The following is a 12,275-nucleotide window of genomic DNA, read 5'->3' on the forward strand; positions in this document are numbered from 1 at the left end:
GATGTGGACAGAGAGAGTCTGGGGCTAAGCTGTTTCGTTGCAAAACTTGCGGCGCTTTGTATCGGCTTGGCGGAAAAGTCTCCCACTCATGGGAAGGGAAATATTTAATGTATTATGAAGAAGACAATAGATTTCCACCACTACCATAGGTCTACCAGCCTTCGATAATCGATATATATGATCTTAGATCGCCAAGAATCTATCATCGTTCATCCAAAAAGATCATGCTATAGCAATTGCTCGAGTCAGTACATTGGCATCAAGCAAAAGTAGAGCCAAGTATGACTCACATCTTCGTATACTTCGTTGCCAACTGATGCGCCCGAATCTCGGCAAAATTTGCATGGGCCGCGCCTTTGGGACGGTAGATGATTACCGAATTCGAAGGTAGGATCAGGACAGCGCGGTCCCGGTTTCGGCTGATCTTGGCATCTTCTAAATAGGCGCTTTACAATTTTATGCTGCGGATTCCTTGCGCAGTCAACGTGGATAATTTCGGCTGTTGTGTACGTGCACATCGTGATGTTCGGGCATCGATGATGCCTGAAATGTTTCACGAAACTTTGGGAGCCGATGGCCCCGCGCCGAGGTTTTGTCAATTCCCGCGTTGTCACGTGTTATTAGTCACGTGTTCATATGATAAAAAGACGCTGGCTTATGGAACATATTCCTCCATTCCCCTCAATTTTACAAGCCCGTTTTCACAACGAAAACTACGACATAGCTTTTATTTCATCGGATTAACCTAACACAATGCCTGAAACCACAGAGCAACAAAGGATCTCTTTGGATTTGACTAAATTAATATTTCTTACTGCCGGAAAGTCGGGAATCGTGTACGGCATAGACGATGGAAGAGTTCTCAAGCAGTACTATGACCAGATGTCAAATGACATCCTTGTGGAGCGAGAAGTCTTTGCGCGCCTCGGATCGCACGCAAACATAGTTCAATACCTGGGGGCTACCGACGGTGGGCATGCGGTTCTGGAACGCGGAACACCACTTCAAGAATTCCGCAAGCGACGAGACCCGAACATTTCGCTGGATCAAAAGTTTCATTGGGTAAAGGACGCGGCTATGGGACTGCACCACCTCCACGAAAACCGCATCTTGCACGCAGATGTTGGATGCCATAACATGGTCGTCATACACAATCATGTAAAGCTCATTGACTTCGAAGGCTGTAGCATTGACGGAAGCGAAGCAACATCCTGCTACCAATGGTTCAGCTATCGAAAAACGGAGCCGGCTATCAGTGTCAAGACTGATATTTTTGCTTACGGTTGCGCTGTGTATGAGATAATGGCCGGACAGCATCCGTACCATGAGCTGGCAACAAAGGAGAATGGGACAGACCTTGTGCGGAGTCTATATGCCGACAACCAATTCCCCGACATTACGAATCTGCCATTCGGTAGCACCATCCACTCTTGCTGGACGGAGAAATTCAGCTGTATGAGTGAAGTCCTCGCGGCGCTTGAAGCAGATTATGCTAGCTTACTATTGTCGAGAACGACAATGATAAAGACGACTGCGATGCCGCGCACGCCCCCGACGCCCCCGACGCCCCCAACGCCGACGACGAGACGTTCAAGGGCGTTGACGGGCGTGATGGACGTGACGGGCATGGCGGGCGCCCAACCGGCTCAGCCGCCCAGTGGATGCCGCCGCGTATCCCGCGGGCGATCACGACAAAATACTTCATCCGCCTCCTCCAGGACGGCGTCTCCCCTACTTTCGAGCCGCGCCCGAGGAGCCCGATGGCAGCAAAATCCGTCCATCCAGACGTACACGGTCGGGGATGACCGCTACAACGAGCGGGGGGTGTGGGCCTTCTGTCAGAAGTCCTAGGGATAATGGTATGGGTTTTCAGTTGAGAGATGATCACGAAGCAACATAGACAAAACGTAGGTAGTAGGATGTGCAAAATCCAATCCTTGCCCTTCTCCAACAAGAGGTGGCGCGGCGGATAGGCTTTAATTATTACTGACGGCATGTGGCAATGACTTCTTGAATTGGTTCAACAATCAACATCATTACTGTCGGCAGAGAAACTACACTTACCACACGTCGCAACACCGCAACGAAAACTAAGCAGGCGGTGACGGCGAGCGGCAACGACAACGGCCTCGATTTCAACGACAGGCGGCCGCGCGAGGTGATTGGCCAAACAACGTCCCTCATGTAAGAATGGCGCTCCTCTCACAAGAATCATTCTTCCAAAAGTGGCCATTCCGTCCACTTCTACAACAGTAAAGAGGGAAAAAAAAACACGTAGTGGTGTGAAATGAATTGGCTAACCAGTTGCCCGAAGCTGACTTGGTACATTACATCGGCGCCTTCTCCCGGACACGTGGTTCGCAAAGCTTTCCAGTGCACAGAAAACCAGTTCCACAAGGGTTTGTCCAGGTTGGCATCACAGTCGTCCTACTGGGGAACCCGAGACGGAAGAAAGAAATGGCGGATGAAAATTATAGTTTCCTTTTACGTGAATTTGGCAATGATGGTTATGGTCAAAATTGCGTTCATCTAATCTCCTACGACTCCGGAAAAGCGATGACTTAGATTCACTTTTGCGGACAGTTGGGCGATTTTGCCAGAGATTTGGTTCAAAAAACAGGTATGTAGGAAGGCGGCCTTGGGATTACACCTCAGCTATCTTCAGGCTTCCACCGCCCGCGATTTGAATAGTTACGAAATTTCTAGGAGAGTGTCGGATGGTGGCACATCTTTAGCTAGGTGCACGTATACCGGACACCTTTATGTACCGGCCATTTAACATAATTTCCGCCTTCACTTTTCTTTTCTTTTTCTTCTCTTCTATCCGGTGGCGAGCCGTTCCCAAGGGGATGGGCACTTAATTTCTAGTACTATGCCAAAGAGTGATTAAGAGGATTCAAAAGCAATCTGCCTCTTATGTCCATGGCACTATTTATATCATCTAATTGATATCCGCAGCCCAGTTGTTGAACGTAATTGTCGCTGGGCCGCCAGTGAATGCTTCGCTTCCAATTTGGAAGACTGAAAGGCCACAGTTGTTAGCCGTCATTTCCTTCATAATACACTGGATCTCAATTGTTCAAGGTTAGAAGATGGAGGGAAGGCTCACTGATTAGGTTCTGCTTGCTTGCCGGGTAGTTCTGGCTGGTCTGGAGATAGTTGAAAAACTGCTTTACGTCGGCACTGAAGGTACGGACGGGGCTTGCGGCAACGAAGCTGTAGACCTGCATCTGACCGTTCATGCCGACCCACAAGTCCCATGACTTGCCGGCCACTGTGACCGTCCCAGTCGACTTGCCAATTGGGTAGATGCCACCGAGACGGGCAAGCCAGATCATAAGCTCATAGTCACCGCTGCTGCGATCATGGTTCGGATCTGCGGCCGTGAAAATATCGTAGGCGACATTCGCACGTAGATCCTCCGTAGTGTAGGTCCATGATACCGAAGTCTGCATGCTGCTGATAGCGCTGACGAGCTTCCCTTTCGGAGCAATTTTGCCACAGTAGGCGTAGCTCTTGACATTGTTAGGCGCGCCTTGCCACGTCCAGGTCGTGTGAAACGACACGCTGTTGCTAGAACTGCCATCCACGTAGGTGCACTGTTGGCCTGAGGTTGCCGCCGTGTCACCCCAGAGGTTGTTGAGGCATTCATAACCACTACCAGGCTCCTCGTTAGCGCTCGACCAAACCATACTCGCATCGTTCGCGGTTGGAGGATATAACGAATTTTCTTGGTTCCATACTTTCCAGACCAGTAGTCGTATTTTTTGCACAGATTTGTTGACTGCCGCGGTTGCAGTACAGCGGATGGCACCGCGGCGGCAAGCGGAATGAGCAAAGCTAGTGTCAACTTCATTTTTTCAGTCAGTTTTGAACTTGGAGTGTTGTGTCACTGTAAGAGAAGCGTGGCCTTGTGAACTTTTTACCTTGTGAGGGAAGTGATCGGGGTTATAAGTACTTTCTCTTACTGTCACATACACGATAACAGAGAGCTGGTCTAGGTCTTAGATCTTACCATAAACCTATACAACTTATCATTATACCAGGTAAGTCGTATAGTTTTGAAAAGGAATCGCTACAGAGTACAAACAGTTTCAACGTTTTCAGTTTAGTTCCCGTGACTGGACTGTTTGTTGTTAAGTTATGGTTAATTAGGATGTAAATGAGCTAACTTAACGGCGCATTGCAGACGATCTGAAAAGCTACTAGTAAGTGATTTCATATGTAAATGGTAATGAACGTGGTCGGCTTTGTCTACATTTAACGGCTATTCTACCTGGCCCGGTTGGTTAGAATGGAGCGTTCGCTCGCGGTTTATTTCGTGCCGTACCTGGGGTATTCACACCCGTCCCGTTACTCTTCTCAGAGATAGGCATGGCTTAATTAGACCTATGCCTCAACCCGCAACAGATCGCTCTTCTCAACCGAGAGAATGGCCGAGCCGAATTTCGAACAATATACTGGGCCATTACCACCGACCTAGGCCGAAACGCCAAGGCTGACCACTACGTTAATATAAGGATATACTGGCCTATTGGGACGAACACCTACACAGGTACAGTTGGAGGAGCGACGATGCCGTCGAACCGAATCTCAATACCGAACCACTAACTGACACCTCGAATAGACAACCAAAGTTGTAGCTAGGGCCCGTAAGTACTCCGCGAAGCCCAAAACGTAACCATAAACGGGCCGCATCAGCCTAGGGCCCCCCCGCCTCTGCCATATATATAAAAATTGGGCCTCCTTTACGTAGTCCACAAAGGCGGCAGAGGTGACCCCGGATTACATAATAATATAATGTGCCAAAACCGTGGAGAAGCCCCCAGGATGGCTGCAAACTCTGGAGGACTGAATTACCGGCCGAATATAGGCCGACCGGTGACCCGGCCCGTAGTGTGGTGGCTCAACGCGAGTCTAGACTATTGACATTGCGTCCGGCGATTACAGGGGAAGCCCTCGGTTACAAAACTTCACCGTAATTTCTTGCGCTACCCGCGGCCCCTCTCGTTGCAGGAATGCGATGACTCTTTGGTAGCCTGGCTAACGAGATGTCACGGCATTGCAATCTTTCTACGGTCCTGTCTTTTGTTCGAATTCGTCGTTCATCTCGGTCATAGTAATCGTAAGCCTTCAAAAGGCTTTCTTCTTTGCAAAACTGCTCCAGTATGAACAGTAAACGCGGACGGTCTTCCGTGTGATTCGCATTTGGTAAACACGGTAACCTCATGGCGACCTCAGCTAAGGCCGCTGAGGAACACTGCGGGAAGCCCGGTATATAGGAACACGCCCCCTACCTACACAGAACACCCAGAGAAAGTAACGACCAGTCGTTACCCCTTGTTTGATATAGAACCCTACACGAGCCTCTATTGCATCTTCACTTTTGGCAAATTTTCCTTCCAGTTCGTCTCCTTCTCGGCTCACCCCATCTGTCCGCCAAATGACCCGCCGCCGCCATTCAGCAGCGACCAGTACGTCGTGTCGACGCCTTGCATGACCCAGTCGTCACTTGACCCGGTCATGTCGGGAAAGGCCGCCACGCCGCCAAATCCATAGAGGCCGTCGCTACTGGTAGGCGCACCACCTCCCTCACCATTGGGAGCACTGGTGGTAGTGTCGCCATCGTCGCTCATCGGCATGGGGTCAAAGTCGACCAGCATATCGTTGAGATCGACTGAGCCTTGATGGCTCGTTTGCTGCTGCTGCTGCTGCTGCTGTTGCTGATGTGGCTGTTGCTGACTCGGTAGATGGCTACCCCAGTCGAGCACAGGATGGCCAGCGCTTGGTGAAGAAAGGAGATCGTACGAGATGGGCACAGTGATGGCGTCGGGGCTGAATGTCGGGGCGGAGGCAACACCAAGCGAGGCACTGGTCGTTTGAGGCTGCTCAGACAACTCGTGGTGGAGCTGCAATTGCTCTTGTTGCTGCTGGTATGGGGTCTGTGGTGGCTGTGGGTAGAACGGTGACATGGACGACGTGCCCGTGGTAACGTTGGTGTGGATGTTGACCGTGCCAAAGTAAGGAACGTTGAGACGGACTGAAGACGTCCCTGCCCCTGGTGTTCCTGTTGAGCCCGCCCCGGCAGCAGCCTCGGCACCGACACCGGTGTCACCGCTATGTGAACTGGTCGTGTTGTTCCGCATATTGCCGTCGTGGCCATAGTTGTTGCTCTCCTTTGTCGTTGGCGATGTCGAGGCGTCAAAGTTGTTTTGTAGGTGTTGTGATGACAGGGCATGGCCGTTGCTGCCGCCACCGGCACCTGCATCCGCATCTGCGGCGGCAACTTCCGACTCCGACTTTTTGGCTACCAAGTCGAGAATGGGCATCAACTGCTGGATCGTCGCAGCCGACTCCCGTGATAGCTTGTCGTTGTTGACTTTGCCGAGGCGCTCCATGGACTCGCGCACCTGCTCGACCATTGCCCGGTCCTGCCGAAGTTGGGTGTCAAAGGCATCCAAGACGTTGGGGTCGGAGTCGAGGGTGGGACGGGGTCCGAGGTAACCAATGATAAGCGTCATGGCGGCGATCAGGGAGGCGTAGTCGACTTGTCGGCAGGAAAAGGCCGTGTTGACGAGCCGGCGGAAGGTGACGAAGCGCTTGAGGACGGCGCGGCTGGACTGCAGGCAGGTGGCCTTGCTATAGGCCAGGCCGCCGCTGCAGCTGCGGCTCTCGTCCATCGCCTCGTTGCGTTGTGGCGAGATGCCCACGTCATTGGGGGTATTGCCCACATTGGTAGGGATGTTGCCCATGCCGTGACCCTCACACATGCTCGTGGCAGCCGAGCTGGAGGCCGCCATCATCTTGGCGGCGGTGGCTGCTGGGTGTTCGCCGCGCAGCATGTACGGCAGATGTAGCAAAATAAGAATGCAGTGGTGGTGGATCTGCAGGACAGCGCGCGACATCTCGTTGGCAATAAAGTCGGGCCGGGAGCTGGGGTCATAGGAGGGCACCTCCCACCAGGTAGGACCAAGGTTGCGCGAGGCGGCAGCCTGGAGTTCGGCGTCGATAGCTTGGGTCACGTCATACGACTTCTCGAGGGAGATCTTGCTGTGGTTCCGTTCGATGATGCGGCCGGCCACGATCATGTGCGCCTTTTCGAGCTTCTCGACGGGCGTGTCCATGTCTTCCTCCACAGAGTTTTTCTCGCCGGGCTGCTGGGATGGCGGATAAACGTCATCATCCTGGCAACCTGCCCGCAAGCCCAGCAGAAGCGAGACGTAGCGGTCGCACGCATTGATGCGGTACCACATGGCGGCCGGGGTGGGCCGCAGACGCGCGTCAGACGTCGGGTCACAGGATTTCAGCGCGCGCGTATTGCCGCGGTCCAAGCCCATCAGCTGGGCCAGACTCATGGCGCGGCGGTAGCTCAGCCAGGCCTTGCGCAGCTGGCCGGTATTGGACTGCTGCTCGCCGAGCAGAACGAGGCACTCGAGACCCTCGACGGACCCGATGAGCTCGTCGTTGGAGGTAACAGTGTGGGTGACGACGCCGGCTATGCGATTAATGACCGCGGACAAGGACTCTTTCATCTGCAGCTTGCCTTGCAGTGCGAAGCACGGGGCCATCTGTTGCATGCACAGGGTCAATTGAAGAAGCCGCCGCGCGATGGCCGTTGGGTGCAGGCTCATGGGCGGGATCTCGCGCAGTTTCGATGCCGGTTCGCAGCGGCCTGATGCAATATCGTGCTTTGAGTGGAAGAGAGACAAAAAGTTATGTTTCGGGGAGTAAGCCGCAATCGTGTTCATGTCTTCCTGTGACGGAAAAAGCGAAACCAACATCCTGCTGAGGTGCCGGTGGCGGCGCCATTCCTCGCTGACCGGGTCGTCTGACCGTGTAGAGAGCATCGACGCGGAGGGTGCTGTCGAATCTTTTGTAGCTGCTGTGCCTGTTGTACCTCCAGTGTCGGAGGTGGCTGAACCTGAGCTGTTTGCCGATCCACGCACATCTTGGCTGGAGCTGCCTGCTGCACTTCCCTGACCACCGTTCGGAGAGTTGCCGGTGACATCCATCGAGCCAGGGCTGTGGCCTGATCCAGCCAAAATCGCATCTGTCGAGGTACCGAGCACGGCTGAGACGGCTGCAGCAGTAGCGCGTGTGTGGAGATTGGAGGAGGAAGACGGGGTACCATGGTTGTTGGGACTTGATCCGCTGCCGCTGACACCGCCGCCGCTGTTGTTGGAAAGTGAATCCTGAATGCCGAGAAGTGCGGCGACGGGTGTGTCTTCGGCTGTGGACATCTCAAGGACGTCAAGTTTACCGTAGCCCTGCTTGCCGGCAGCAGTAGGGCAAACATGGGCGACGATGTCAGTCGGATCTTTGTATACTTTGCTAACTTGCTCATACGCTGTATCAATGTAGGCATCGCACTCATTGCAGTCGTTTTCGGCATTGAAGGTCAGGCCGATGCCATCGGCAACGGACGGAGAGCCAGATGTTGAGTGGCGGTGGCTCTGATGGTCCTGAGTGTGTTGGGTCGCCTGGCCGTGGCCGGCATGAGCTGCACTCTTGTCCGGTCCCATGTGCTGGTCTGCTTGATATTGATTCTGCTGCGGCGGGGGAGGAGGCCCCGCCATGACATGTGTCATGAGCTGCTCCATCATGGTCTCGAGTCTGTCGAGCCGTTGGGCCACCTTCTTCTCCGGCACCTGCTGTGGCGGCGACGGCGTTTCGTCGGAAAACTCTTGGCTGCGGCAAGCGGATCCACGCGCCCGGCAACCGATGCAGACAGCATCATCCGGCGACGAGAACTGGCAGCGGATCTTGCGGCGCCGGCACTCCCAGCAGCTGTGGGTTCCTTTCCGCACTTTGCGGCGCCGGGCGTCCAGGACCTGCGCCTGCGTCAGGCCCATGCCTGAGAGCGACATGGTCCCGGGTGAATGCGCAACCTGCGGTGGTAGTCTTTATTCGTTAATGTTCGGTGGCGTCAGCTTTCCGTGGGCCACGGCGTCAGTCGCTCAGCGAGCCGACGGCGGATGACTGCAGAAGTTGCGGTGCCTGGATTTTCATCCGTCGTTTGTGCTTCGGCGGACGAATGGGCTTTTCCGCAGTGAGACGGGTAACTGTAGGCGCTTAAAACAGTGCGATGTCCCTGTAACACGCCGGCCGGGTTTGTCGACTTGCTTTATTTGTATTTCGTGTAGTTGTCGTTTGTTTTCTGCAACCGTTTTTTTGTTGATTGACTCTGGAATGCTGCTGATGCAAAATCCCTCTGTCCTCCAGTACGATTTCTAGCTCTTTCCTTTCCTCTCCTTTTTTTCGATTGCGTTTCTCGAAAACAAAAATTCAGGAAGGCGGTCGGCATGCATACGAATAGGAAGGAGCAGCAGGGCCCCCTGCTAATACATCGACCTGTCTAGATTATTCAGCAGCCAGCTTTTGGCCTATTTTCGGCCGACCGCGGACGACGGACGGCCAAGCAAAGAAAGCGCCCAATACGTCCCCACAATTTACGCCAAGCACTCCGTAAGACTGCCTTGTAGGGCATGGACGTGAGCGTGTGGTCGCATACGAAGTACATCGTAGGTATTCTCGTGGTGGGGAAGCTGCGTATTATCGTGTTCTTCATATTTGACACGATTTCCATTGTCCAATACCTTTGACCTGTCATGATGAGTCCTTTGAGCCTCATGTCTTAGGAGATCAATACACTGCGATCGAATGTCAGCCAGCTCCAGCTTTTCGTTACTGCTACCAGCTATCATGGGCGTCTCTGGACAAGAGCATAATATGGAAGCGGCTCTGTAGTCGTCTTCGGCATCATCAAAATATGACAAATCGAAAGCCACCAGACAGGAACGTAGACCATGCTGTCGATCTAGTTCGTATTCCCCTTCACTTTATTTTTGCCTACGCTCTACGTTCCTGTGTGGTGTGCCCCGTTTACACTAGTCTTTACACGTAGCTTACCAATAATATCAACCCCGGTGAGATGCACCTCGGTACCAAGACAACGTACACGGCCCTTAGGGAGCACGTACTGCCATCGGTGACGGCCATGTCAATGGACACACTGTCGATCTTGGTATAGAGAGGGCAGCAATGATGGCCGCCGATTATCTACTTTCTATTTCGCCGGAGGGAAGAAAAGACATCCAGAATGTCCACATCCACAATTTCGATAGATGCCAGGCCAAGCATACACCGTGTGACCTTTGGGCTGTCGCAGCCGCTCGTTGGCGCGTTCCCACTCTTTGGTTGACGGCTCAACTTGGTTACTTGGACTTGGCTTCAACTGGCCGGTCTCGTGTAAAGGGAAGGCCGTTGCATCGCGAGCACATAGGCCTCACTTCGTCACACTTCCAGTCGCGCACACACATCTCGGCCGGAAACGCCTGGTGATATTTTTGTGCACTTGTTTTCTCAAAGGGTGTGACGCAGACGACAAGCATCAAGCCGCAAAAGGCCATCGCGACGATCTAGACGTTGAATGAACACCCAGGACGTCAGTACAGAGGCGCCTCGTCTAAATTTACAAGCGCCTCAGTTCCAAGCACACCATCACTGATAAGCAGGGCGACAAAGTGGCGCAGCCATGACAGGCAGTCCTTAATCTGCAGACGGTTCGACAACGTAATACTTCGGGTCAGTGGTGTCTACCTTTAGTGTACGGAGTAAGGCCGACGCCAAAACAAAACGACATGCAACGTACCTTTTCTGTCCCAGCCGTCTGTGGCCGCAGGCTCAGACCTGGCGCCGGCACCGTCGCGGCAAGCCGCTCCAGTCCGTCGCATGGCAGGTCGCTACCCGCCGCTCTGGGAGCCGCCGCTGTGCCGTCTCCATAATCATCGGGACGTATGGCGTCCACCATGACTCGCCCGCGTTCCTGCTCCGGGCCCATCGTGCCTTGTTATACCCTTAGTACCAAGGCAGCCAACCTGACTGCTGCCAGTCGATTATGGACAAGACACGAGGACAACCAGAGCCGACTCCTCGCTCGAGGCCTTCAAGTTTATCGCTGGCAATGCCTTCGTTCCCTCCCTTTTCTTCACTCCCGCTGACCGTATGGGTTTAACCACGCCGTGGGGTGATCATGATATTGCTCGGGCAGGCCGGCGTGGGTGAAGACGATGGGCACATCATCGAGTAGCTCGCCACGGTACGGGTGTGGCGACCGGTTCCGCCACTCGTCGTGCAGGGCAGGGCCATACGCATTGGTATGATATTCGTGGAACTCGGGGACGGAGGTGAACGGTCCCTCCTCCGGGGCGCAGGAATTGACAAATATCCAGTCAAGCAGAGACCCGCCGGCGGCATTAACCGTGGCTCTCAGCCCAGTTAGAATACCACATCGACTTGACTCGAGTGGGTGTGGCAATAACAAAAAACCAACAAATCAACGGTAGACTGGTGAATAGCGTCTGTGGGAGTCGCCTCTAGGCCTCCAGGTGTCAACAAATCCATGCAGCTGCTGGCAAATTTGGCCCTTTTCGTCCTCGGAGAGGTCGTCCCAGCAATCCTCTACCGTCTTCCCTTCGAGCAGCTCCATATAGATTAAGCACTACCTGCCGTCAAATTACCAGCCGTAGACTTTGGGGACAGGCACCGTTGCTGGGTATTTCTGTACGAGGAGTAGGCATTGGGCCTCTGCCTCCGACACAAGGTAATCGAACTTGACAAAGAGGCCGAGCGGTGGAAACCTCACGGGAGGCGGCCGGTTGAGGTTGAGGTTTTTGGAACGGGCGCCGTGCTGGCGGATGCACTCTTCTCGAACGACCGTAGAAGTTGGCAAAGCGAGTCGGCTGGCTGGTTGGTCATCGCCATCCTGCGTGAAGAAGACAGAGTGGGTGAGAATGACAATCTTGCCGCGCGGCACATCTTCGGGCAACGTGATATGCATGCCATCGCATGATGGTAGCCGGGAAGCAAGGTCGACAAGGCTGCGATCCATTCGTGGGGTTATGGAGAGGAGGATGATCTGGGGAGCAATTAAGACCCGGCGGCTCATCAAAATCGTCCTCTTTCAGGGGTGTTTGGATTTTAGCGTGTAATGCAGGCGGCCATATGGTTTCTAGCGTATCAACATTGGCGGTGACCTGTAATTGCCGTTCACAGCCAGAGAGCATCTGCGGCGGTTGTGTAAGTGCTTGCATTCCAGCTAGTAGCCCCATAACACACCTGTAATCAACGCACTATAATTGGCTACCCTGCCCCGCCTACAGCTCCATCGGCCGTTATCATCACCAACTCGAACCACCTTAACAGCAACTTGCCCCCGCATCTCGACAGCGCCCGCACTCATGTCGTCATACGTCTGCCGGGCGAGATACGCTGCT

The 12,275-nt window shown here is 53.8% G+C and overlaps 5 protein-coding genes across 5 annotated transcripts; all 5 read right to left on the minus strand.

Moving 5' to 3' along the window:
- Nucleotides 1–885: 885 nt before the first annotated feature.
- On the minus strand, nucleotides 886–1,628 carry SPBR_05282 (uncharacterized protein; the record flags this gene model as incomplete). The annotated part of the gene is made up of 2 exons (XM_040763559.1): nucleotides 886–1,181; nucleotides 1,502–1,628. 2 exons carry the CDS (start codon nucleotides 1,626–1,628, stop codon nucleotides 886–888), a joined length of 423 nt encoding a protein of 140 aa, XP_040615530.1.
- A 1,313-nt stretch (nucleotides 1,629–2,941) lies between these two features.
- SPBR_05277 (uncharacterized protein) lies at nucleotides 2,942–3,692 on the minus strand (the record flags this gene model as incomplete). The annotated part of the gene is made up of 2 exons (XM_040763554.1): nucleotides 2,942–3,021; nucleotides 3,110–3,692. 2 exons carry the CDS (start codon nucleotides 3,690–3,692, stop codon nucleotides 2,942–2,944), a joined length of 663 nt encoding a protein of 220 aa, XP_040615531.1.
- A 1,731-nt stretch (nucleotides 3,693–5,423) lies between these two features.
- On the minus strand, nucleotides 5,424–8,867 carry SPBR_04595 (c6 zinc finger domain containing protein; the record flags this gene model as incomplete). Its single annotated transcript, XM_040762872.1, has 1 exon — nucleotides 5,424–8,867. One exon carries the CDS (start codon nucleotides 8,865–8,867, stop codon nucleotides 5,424–5,426), a length of 3,444 nt encoding a protein of 1,147 aa, XP_040615532.1.
- Nucleotides 8,868–10,445: 1,578 nt separating this feature from the next.
- SPBR_05408 (uncharacterized protein) lies at nucleotides 10,446–10,840 on the minus strand (the record flags this gene model as incomplete). The annotated part of the gene is made up of 2 exons (XM_040763685.1): nucleotides 10,446–10,553; nucleotides 10,652–10,840. 2 exons carry the CDS (start codon nucleotides 10,838–10,840, stop codon nucleotides 10,446–10,448), a joined length of 297 nt encoding a protein of 98 aa, XP_040615533.1.
- A 675-nt stretch (nucleotides 10,841–11,515) lies between these two features.
- On the minus strand, nucleotides 11,516–11,890 carry SPBR_05411 (uncharacterized protein; the record flags this gene model as incomplete). The annotated part of the gene is made up of 1 exon (XM_040763688.1): nucleotides 11,516–11,890. The coding sequence occupies one exon, from the start codon at nucleotides 11,888–11,890 to the stop codon at nucleotides 11,516–11,518; it is 375 nt and encodes a 124-aa protein (XP_040615534.1).
- Between the last annotated feature and the right edge of the window lie 385 nt (nucleotides 11,891–12,275).

This window comes from Sporothrix brasiliensis, assembly GCF_000820605.1.
Source record: "Sporothrix brasiliensis 5110 chromosome Unknown Cont21, whole genome shotgun sequence".
NCBI lineage: Eukaryota > Fungi > Ascomycota > Sordariomycetes > Ophiostomatales > Ophiostomataceae > Sporothrix > Sporothrix brasiliensis.